The sequence below is a fragment of the Lycium barbarum genome, chromosome 3 (genome assembly GCF_019175385.1).
Source record: "Lycium barbarum isolate Lr01 chromosome 3, ASM1917538v2, whole genome shotgun sequence".
Classification (NCBI taxonomy): domain Eukaryota; kingdom Viridiplantae; phylum Streptophyta; class Magnoliopsida; order Solanales; family Solanaceae; genus Lycium; species Lycium barbarum.
In genome coordinates, this window is record NC_083339.1 from 63,547,643 (window position 1) to 63,558,853 (window position 11,211).

General features: G+C 37.3%; 1 protein-coding gene across 1 annotated transcript; it reads right to left on the bottom strand.

Annotated features, from left to right (window-relative positions):
• Positions 1 to 247: 247 nt before the first annotated feature.
• On the bottom strand, positions 248 to 1,240 carry LOC132633895 (calmodulin-like protein 3). The gene has a single exon (XM_060350290.1). The coding sequence runs from the start codon at positions 914 to 916 to the stop codon at positions 458 to 460; it is 459 nt and encodes a 152-aa protein (XP_060206273.1). The 5' UTR covers positions 917 to 1,240; the 3' UTR covers positions 248 to 457.
• Between the last annotated feature and the right edge of the window lie 9,971 nt (positions 1,241 to 11,211).

Sequence of the window (11,211 nt, forward strand, 5' to 3'; positions counted from 1 at the left end):
ATAAAATTTAAAAAATACACATTTCCCTCAAGACGATTGTGTAAAAAGGATATGTATACAATACAACAAAAATCAAGAACACAATTGACGTATAACAACTCATGCGCAGAAATAGAGCTATATATTTACATATGGAATGAATGAATATACCACAAATCCTAAATCAATACATACCCATTAATCTTTACATATTTGAGGAACAATATAAACAACAAGAAAAAAAATTAAAAAATCATACATGCAACTGTATTTGGTCAAACTATTTAGGAGATAAGTTTTGCATTAGCTCCATTAAGTTTTCTCATATACAAAAGGCTTGCTAATTCCTGACTCATTTGCATCTACCTTCTACATTTTCAAACATCATTAGAAGAAATATAGGAGTACCATTTTCTTAAAGCAATCAAATGCTTTAATTTTTTCTTCCTTTTTTCTTTCTGTTTTTTCATTCAGTATGTCAACTTGAGCTCAAAGTAGCAAATCCACCACGTTTCATCATCTGTCTAAATTCATTGTAATCAACCATTCCATCACCATCCACATCAACTTTCATGATCATTCTCTTGCAATCTTCTAGCGTTTTTCCTTGTTTCAGACCCAACGATGACAAAACGGATCTTAATTCCTCCACCGTGATGTATCCGTCACCGTTTTGATCGAACACGTTGAAAGCTTCTCTCATGTCTTCTTCTTCGTCCGTATCGTCCATTATCGACTGATATAATGTTCCAAATTCCTCCATGTCTACGAACCCGTCTCCGTTTATGTCAATCTTTTCGATCATTTGCACAAGTTCCATTTCAGGAATATAAATTCCCAAATTCTGCAACGAATCGCTAAGCTCTTTCCTCGTAATTTTCCCGTCCCCATTTCGGTCGAACATATGAAAAACTCTACGTAGCTCTGCTGGATCCATTTCTTGGATGGACAGAGGCTAATCCTACGAAACAAAATAATGTAACAGAAAATCAATGAATACCTTCTTGTTTTTTATTACAAAAGAAACTGGAAATTTGTAAGGTGATTTACAGAAATTGAAAAGGCAAAGGGGTTGTAAATTTGTGAGGAAACAAGAAACTTAAGGGCCAAATAACTGGGGAAATGATATAGAGAAGATGTTAATATATCGGAAAAGGCCAGGGAAGAAAAGGTAGAGAAATAGAAGGATGGTTTTGAGGATATCCACTAATATTGTTGAATCACTTATTTAGAATTTCCTAGGATTTTTTTGAGGTTTTTCTAATAAGATAATATCCAGATAAATTCTAGAATATTTCAGACCTCTCCCCTTCTTCTTCTTCTTCTTCTTGTTATAATCAGTTTAAGTACTTAATACTTATCATATTAATATAAGACACAATTAAGATATAATACAGATGGAATATCACGTGGAGGAATATGAAAAGGATGGATTCTGGTTGGCATCTTAGAAAGAGTGTAACAATGGAACTAATGTATTTTAGATTTGAGGTGACAATTATGACGTAGTAAAAGAGGGAGTATAAGAGGATTTGCCTTATGTGTGAGGGAATATGAGAAGTTGATTGATTCAGTGTTGCAGTCATATTAGGGACCGACAGTTGAAGTTATTTGATAAAATATACTCTTCATTATTTTATTACATAATGTGTCAATACAATCTTTTACCTGTGAGCCGGACACTTTCTCATGAATTAAATAAGTGAAAACATTTTTTTTTCTTTTTGTTTAGGATGAGATTTCAATTCATGACCTCTTGCTTGTTCTAAAACAATGCTACTTATGAGCATTTGGACAAGTTTGATTTAATTGAAAAAGAGAATATTTGAAGTTGAATTCTTAAGTTACACTTGAACATAAATTTGCATGGAGATTGTTTTGGATATTTGTGATGAAAAAAAAATCATTTCACTAAAAAAAAAAAAACTAATCATGCAGCTGTTTCAATATTTCAGTAGCATTCAACAAATACTACTGACCTTTACAAGAATAGTACTTGGATTTCATGTGTTATTGGGATCATTTTACGGCTGGAGCAGATCTTATGCGATAATTGATGGATAGCTTATACTAGCAAATAGAGAATGTCCAAAATCGGCCAGAGAAATCACCACCAAATTTAGAGTCCGGAACCTAAATGACCCCCCAAAAAAAAAAGAACCAAAATACTCCAAGAAAAAAAATCTAGTACCAAATTACCCTTAACGTATTAAATTACTGCGTTAAAGGACTTAACTGTAACGACTCAGTTAAGTCCTTTTGCGCAGTAAATTACTGCGCTATACTAACTTCTATAACGCAGGACTTTTCTGTGTTATACTAAGGGTGTCATGGGGGACGGGTCGGCCTGGTCCTGTCCCGGACCCGTCCCGACCCACCATGCTAAAGGGGGACTAGACTTGAGGGGATTGGGGATGGGGGGACGGGACGGACCAGCCAAAAAATCCCGCCTGGGCCCGTCCCGTCCGGTCCAGTTTAGTGAATTTTTTTTAATTTAAATTCTAGCCGTTGAGGGGGCCCGCCCCAACAGCTCCCTCCCCTTCCCAACGGCTATAGAGCCGTTTCCCTCCCCCCCCCCCCCCCCACCCCATATCATCCCCCCTAACTTTAATTCCCCCCCACCAAAGTTTTATTTAATACACTTTAACCCTAATTCTAAACTATAAATACCCCCATTCTAATTCATTTTTTTCACAAAATTCTCTCAACAATATCTCTATCTCTCTCTAATATTGTTATTATCTTCAAGTGTTGTGGTGAAAGTTTATTTTTTATTTTTTGTGAATTGTGGAAGATTTGGATTTTGGAGCAACTTTGAAGCTTCAATTCAAGTTTCAATTTCAACATCTACTACGGTTACGTCTACGTCTGCTTTTACGCAGACGTTTGGTCTAATCGTTCCATCCCTTATTTATTTAATTCTTGCATTTAATTTGCATTTTTATTTGAATTAATTGTCATACTTTATTTTATTTTATTTTTTTGAAAATTATATATTATGGCTTCCAAAATATTGTCTCAAGTGAAGAATTTTGTTAGTACACATATTGGTGGCAGTAGTAGTAGTAAGCCTAAACATGGTAGTTCCGGTAAACTTAAAGTTAAACCTAGTGTTAGAAAAAATACGGAAGATTTTACTCATGTTGATGAAACCGATTTTCAAAATCCCCCCGATTTTATTGATGTTTTTCCTAATAAATCTAGAGGTGAAGATCTTGAATTAGAAAATGAGGCTAATGAAAGAGCTTATGGTAATATTGATTTAGATGAATATGAAAATGATGAATTAGAAGAAGGGGAGAAATTAGATTTAGAAGAAACACCAACTAGTCCCGTTACGTCCCGTTACTGAAGCTCCAACTCAGACACCATCTCAGTCTGGAGCTGACCTTCCGCCTAAACCTCCAACTAAGGATAAGACTAAGGTGGACCGTCCTAGAACAAGTCCTTGTTGGAAATTCATGACTTATGATAAAGAAAAAGCACTTGCACAGTGTCATAAATGCAAATCATTCTTCAATCATGGATCCGGTGGAGGGGCAGGTGGGACAAGTGGTTTATCGAGACACTTGAAAAAGTGTGTTGGAAGATCATTTTTTGTAGCTCTAGCAGAATCGGGTCTTAAGGGGGATCCTAGCGGCGCCTACTAGTGTTGCTCCTGGTGGATCCGCTGGGGGTTCTAATATGGTCCAACAAACTTTAAATGTTGGTAACCCCGCTATCACACAAATTGCATATAATAAAGATAGACACCGCGAAGAACCAGCTAAAATGGTCGTGGTCTGTGGCTTACCTTTTAGTTTTCCTTCTAACCCTGGTATATTCAAGCTATGTATAACCCTGGTTTTAAAGGAATTCCTAGATCCACTGTTAGAGCAGACGTTTTTAAATTTCAAGGTGATTATTGTCAGTATATGCGTTGCATGTTTTATCACTTAGATACTAGAGTGCCTATCACTTTTGATATAGGCCATAGTGTTAATGGAAATGATTATTTATGTGTTAGAGCACACTAGATTGATCATAACTGGAATTTCCAAAAACGTATAGTTGGTTATAAATATGTTGATGAGAAAAAAATTGGTTCTTATATAAGCTCAAATGTTCAAGGAGTTTTGCAATTATATGGTCTTCTAGATAAAGTTTTTACTGTCACATTTGATAATGCTTCTTCAATGACTAAATGTGCTGATATGTTGGCTGTTAGAATTTGTCCAATTTATGCTAATATTTTCCATACTAGAAGTGCATGCCTTGTTTTTAATCTAGTTGTAAAGGATGGTCTTGATTTATTTAGCTGTAGTTTTAAGAAAATAAGATATGCTTGCCAATATATTTTTGCTGCTCATAAAGCCAGTAGAATTAATGAATTTAAAAAATCCTGTCTTATAGGAAAATTGCATGTTAGAAAGGTTCCAAGAGAAGTTTGTACGAGGTGGAATAGCACATATGAAATGCTATTAGTTGCTCATGAATATAGAAAACCCCTTCAAAATGTTTTTAATGCACATCATTATGATCTTTCCAATCAAATAAAAGAAGATGACTGGGATGAAATTCTTGAGCTTATTATTTTCTTAGAAATTTTTTATATTGCAACAAAACAATTTTCCAGAATATATTATCCTACTATTGTACAAATGTTATTTTATATTTGCGGACTTACAAATTATTTGCAAAATATAGGAAAATAGATAGTTATACGGGGGCAATTGATGAAATGGTTGTGAAATTTAAAAAGTATTTTTTGCTATTCCCAAAATATATTTAATTGCTTGTGTGTTAGATCCGGCTTTAAAATTACAAGGTGCTAAGGGACTTGTTCGAAAAATTTATATAAATTTAGATATTGATGAAACAAAAGAAAGACCAACTTGTGAAGAATGTCAAAATAGCATATATCCTAGTTTTAGATTTCTTTATGGTAGATATAAATCTCTTGAAAGAAATGAAATTTTACGAGCTTCGCAAAAAAAAGAGTCCTACGTTAGGTAACCGCAAATTTGATAGTGAAATGGATGGTGATTATATTGGTAGTGGTTCTACTTCTGATGAAAGTGATGTTGATCATTATCTTGCGCAGAGACTTGATTCTTATACGGACGAGAATGACAATGATGATCTTTTTAGGATGGTGGGGGTTGCGTGCCAGTCAATGGCCACTATTATCAAAGATTGCTCGAGATATCATTGCTATTCAAGCATCATCAGTAGCTTCGGAGGCAGCTTTTAGCGCGGCAAGATTTCAACACACAGACCACAGACATTCACTGGCAGGAGATAACTTGGAGATTTCTATCTTATTCAGAGATTAGATCAACGCAGAAAGAAGAAATTATGGGCTACCAAAATTAACTCGTCAAGAAGAAGAAGAATATGATGAGATAATCAACACAAACAGCGATGATGTAATGGCCTGTTTGGTTATTATGGATCTTTTGGCACTTTTGCCACTTTCGAGCATTGATTGACTCACTTTTGATCCGAGGTTGACTTTTAGGCAAACGTACCTTTTCCGGAGTTTCGTCAACTCCGAGAGGTCCGAATTATTGTTTAGAACTTGCATGTATGATTGGTTCAGTTCCCAATGCATTTTGGTGCACTCCGGGACTTTGGATGCGAAATGGGAAGTAGGCACCGGTGGTTGACTCGGTCAAAGTGACCTTCATTGGAAATTTTGAGACCACGAGTGCGTTCGTAGCGTTTTTTGTATGGGTTTAGGTGGTCGGATTGTGAGCAGGTGGCCTCGGGAATAACCCAGAAATCGGATTGCAAACTTAGAGAAATTCAAGAAATCTGGTGTCTGGATCCGGCAATGGCAGCACCAGAGCCGCCCCAGCAGCGCCGCTGTGGCAGTGTGATGACCTCTGGGGCGGTGATGGGCAATATAGGCCATACCGCTGCGGCGGTAGACAAGCCGCCTGTTACACCTCAGAAATTTCATGTCGTTGTGTCGTAAGTAGACTAACATGAGCTTAAAGGAAATGTCAAGCTCTTATGACTGTAAGAAGGGTACCTGGCAAGTTTAAAGTGTATACGATAAGATTTTGAAGCCATATGAGTTGGTGAAGCCAAGTTTGTCAAGGGCAAGTGAAGTATAAATATGTTTAGGAGAGGATTCTGTATACTATCGAGCTAAGGATTTCTTAGGAAGGCTATGAAGAGAAGTTACAAGGCTCCTTGGATTGTTAATGAAGTGTTAAACAAGTGTTAAGAAGGTTCCATAAGGATTGGAGATCAAATGAATCGACGAGAGCAACTTCGGAAAAACTGGGAGTTATACGGCCAACTTATACGTCCCGTATAATTTACACGGTCCGCATAAGGGACTGTATAACCTGTCCAGAGAAGGGTCCTCCACTGGAAGTATTATACGGTCACATATATGGACCGTATAAGTTATATAGACCGTAAATGTGTCCGAATAACATCCGACGGGCAGATTTTAAAATTTTAATAAAGAGACCCCAAATTTCATTTTTCTTCATTTCCCATTTTTCTCCAACTTTCTCTAAATCTCTATAACCCTCTGCACACCATACCAACACATATCCAAGGGAAAATCAAGGATCAAACACCAAAAATTAGTAGAATCAAGTGCAAGAATGCTAACTAGGGTTGATGGAAGCTAGAAATCTCCTTGGAAATGAAGTGAGGGTTTTCTCCAAGTGAAGTATTTTCATCCAAAGACCACGTATTGAAGGGTTGAAAGACTTGAATTATGGAAGAAAGTAGAAAATGGAGTACAAATATGGAAATAGTGGAGTTCTTGAATAGTAGTTTGACATGAATCATGATTCTTGAGATGTTAAGAGTGAAACCTTGTTGTAAATGATACAAATGATGTTAAAAAGGTATTATATGAAAACGAATACGGCGTTATGCCATAGCTGTGGTCATGAATCATTTTGGTAGGGAATTGTGGAAATTGGATAATGCCGAACTTGTTGAAGTTATTGATTATGATATTATGAATGTTGTTATTGATGTTTGGGAGTTGTTATATTATATGGAAAAAGTTATAGAAACAAAGGAGATGCTGCCCAATTTTCATTAGCTTGCTTTAGCTTAAGCTTAAGTATGTTTCCGATTACCTAATCTTAGTACGAATTCTCTTGAATGTAGAATCGTGAACATTGGACGGAAGCGTTTAATTGATAAGGGTAGAGAGACGTAAAGGTATGTGAGGCTAGTCCCTTCTTTTTCTAAGGCATGACTTCTATAATATGACTTCCTTTAACTTTCCATGATTTTCTCATATTTCGGAAACTATGAGTCTATGATTATTAAGAGCGTCCCATGAAATAAAGATAAGAGATGCGTTGTGAATATGACAATGATGATGATAAGTCTAAGTCTAGGGATTCCAAAGCTCATGATATGATATTCTTATGAAGCTAATGATCCTTATGTGATTCCTTGATGTTATTCACAATTGCTAGACTCACCTCATAATGCTATTTACTTCAAGGTGAGACATAATGATCATGACTACTCCATAATGGAATCGGGGGTACTCAACCTTACGTCACCCCGATAGAGCTGTAGCATTTAATTGATTTCTAATGCATGCTTTATGATAAGTATATAATGATGAGATTACACCGTGCCTAGATGGCCGGGCATGACACTGCGAAGGTGGGCGGCTTATGATTACACCGTGCCTAGATGGTCGGGCATGACACCGCTAAGGCGGGCGGCTTAAGATAACACCGTGCCTAGATGGCCGGACATGACACCACTAGTGGGCGGCGTGTGATAGTTACCCGGACGCGGGTTAACGATGATGGTATATTTGATATGCATAACATGTGTTTTATTTTAAAAGTTAAGCAGGCATAGTGTTCGCCCAAGTGGCAATTGACGTACAGGTTATATTATATCTTCGTCTCATGTTTCATTATTTCTTATTTATGCTAGTATTATTCATGCCTTACAAACTGTTACACCCCGGAAATTTTTTTTCGTTAACATACAGTGAATAGACTAACGAAGGGCACGACGTATACGATGTTTTGGTAAGTAATAAATAACATTTGATGATTTTAAATGAGATTTCAAAGACGTTTGAGGTAGGAGACGAAAGTTGTTAAGGAAAGCAAGGTATATGTTGTGTGTCGGGCAAGATTTATGAGTATCGAATTAATGATGGATTAATGATGTTTTGGAGAAGAGTTATAATGCCCCTTAGATTGTTAATGAAATGTTAAACAAGTGCTAAGAAGGTTCCATAAGGATTTGAGATCAAACGAAGTAACGAGAACAAAATCGAAGAAAAGATAGATTATACGACCAATTATACGGTCTGTATAATGTTATACGGTCCGTATAATGGTCCGCAGAATCATCACAGTGAAGGTCCTTCACTGATGGGATTATACGATCACTTATACGGACCGTATAATGTCCGTATAATGGTCACAGAAACGAGAAATTGATGGGGTGATTTCACGGTCACTTATACGGACCGTATAAGTTTATACGGACCGTATAAGTGTCCGTATAATTTCCCGATGGGTCAGATTTTCCAAAAATAAATATAAGACCCCATGTTATTATTTTCATTTCCCTCACTTCTCCACTTCTCTCTAACCCTCTAGAATATTCCACAGACTTCTTTTACAAGAATCTAAGACTAAACAAGAATCAACTTCATCAAACCAACAAAATCAAGTGTATGAGACACATTAAAGTTCATCCAAGCCAAGGAATTCTAATGGAAGTGAACTGGGATTTTGGTGCAAGAGAATTATTTTCACTCAAGGCTTATTCCTACACTATCTAAGGTACGTTTTATGATCTTTTCATGTTGCTTAAGGTATTGAGAAGTTGAAACACTTGGATTGTAGAAGGATGTAGAAAATGGGTCACAAAGATAGGAATAATGAGATTTTAAGTAGTAGTTTGGGGTGAGTCGTGAATATTGATATGTTGTGAATATAAGTATGCTATAAGTGACATTTAGAATATGGGATAAGTATTATATGTGGGAAAACGCAATAGTGAACTATGACTACGATTATGGAGGAATTGAAATGAAATTGTGAAATGTGGATAATGTAGATGAATGATGATTGTTGTTTATAAGATTGTGAATGTTGTTATGGACGTTTGGGAGTTGATATGTAAAATGACGAAAGTTGTACAAACAAAGGAAATGCTGCCCAATCTTCTCTAGCATTAGTAAGCACGATCATATAATCGATTGGCTAATGTTGATGCGAATTCTCTTGAAGGTAGAAACGTGAGAGTTAAAGAAGAACAATCAAGCGATAGAATTGTTAACCAAAAGAGGTATGTAAGGCTAATCCTTTCCTTCTAAGGCATGACTCCTATGGCATGAATCTTCCTAATTTTCCATGATCTTCCTAAATAATGGAAATTATGAGTCCATGACTATAAAGAGCTACATACGCATATGATGAAGAAAAGAGATACGATACGAGCATGATAATGATGATGATGAGTTTAAGTATAAAGAATCCTAGAGTAAAATAAGATGTCCATGAAGCTAATGATCCTAAGTATGGTTCCATTGATGCTTTTCTTTGTATGCACTCACCTTAAAATGTTAGTCCCTTCAAGGTGAGATATGATGGTTATGATTACTCCATAATATAATCGGGGGTTCACGACCTTATGTCACCCCGACATAACCACAAATGCCTTCTAGTTCTAATGTATGTTTGATGATAAATGTATAATGACGACAAGCTTATGATATGCCTATGCAATGTATGAGAATGTTAAGTTTACGATGGGTATATGACGATGCGATTCCACCGAGCCTAAATGGCCGGGCATGTCACCGCTAAGGCAGGCTGCTATGTTTACACCGAGCCTAAATGGTCGGGCATGTCACCACTAAGGCGGGCTGCTATGTTTACACCGAGCCTAGAGGGCTGGGCATGACACCACTAGTGGGCGGCATATGATGGTTACCCGGACGCGGGTTAACGATGATGATATATATATGATACGATGATATATGCGTTATGATGATACATGTACTATGACCATATATATGATAAATGCCTGAAATGTATCCACCCTTAAAAGTTACGCAGGTTATATCTTCATCTTATGTCTTATGATTTCTCCATTATATTCATTTCATTCATGCCTTACATACTCAGTACAATGTTCGTACTGACGTCCGTTTTCTTTGGATGCTGTGTTCATGCCCACAGGTAGACAAGGAGGTGATCTAGACTCTTAGGAGCTGTTAGCTGACTTGAGAGCACTCTATTGTTCCGGAGGTGCCATTGACTCATTCTTTTGTGTATATATATGTATTTTGGGCACGACGGGGTCCTGCCCCGTCCATATGTCTAGTACTCTAGTAGAGGCTCGTAGATACGCATGTGTGGGTAGTATGGTCTCACGATTTTTCCCACGTGTATATATATATATATTTTGATAGCCGAAGGGCTTATGTATATAAAAGTAATTATGTTTCAAAGTGAAAAATAGTTTTCCTATGATTTGAGTATAAGAATAATGAATCAATGCTTGATGTATACGATGGGTACTGGTATGAGTGGTGCTCGGTGGTTAGCCCCGGGTACCCGGCATGGCCCCTAGTCGGGTCGTGACACATACTCAGTACATTTTTTGTACTGACATCCTTTCTTTTTGGATGTTGTGTTCATGCCCACAGGGAGACAGTGCAGACCCGTAGGAGCTTATCAGCGGATTCACAGGAGCACTCCACTACTCCGGAGGTGCTATTTATGGTCACATTCTTTTGTGCGTATGTTTGGGTATAACGGGCACCTGTCCCGTCCTTATGTCTCAGTACTCTAGTAGAGGCTCATAGATGCGGATGCGTGGGTAGTTGTTGTCTTATGGATACATCAGTGAATATTCTTGTAATCATTTTTTTTAGCCGTGAGGGCTTATGTATATTTATGTATTGCCTTGGAGATTATATGTGTCCAGGATGAGTGTGATAACTAGCATAATGCGTCGTGCTCGGTGGTCAGCTCTGGGTATCCGTCATGGCCCCTAGTCGGGTCGTGAAAAAATGGTATAAAAGCAATTCCATCCTAGGGTGTGTCTACGAGCCGTGTCCAGCGGAGTCTCGTTTATGAGTGTGAAGCGCGCCTCACTTATAAACAGGAGGCTACGGGGCATCTAGGAAAAATGGCCGTCTTTCTTCTTATTAGATCGTGCCATAGAGCTATGTTATAAGACGTCCTCATCCCTAATTGTGCGTTATGATTTCAGCGA

Coding starts and splice junctions, on each gene's coding strand:
- LOC132633895 (XM_060350290.1), bottom strand. CDS start 916: ATGGATCCAGCAGAGCTACGTAGAGTTTTTCATATGTTCGACCGAAAT.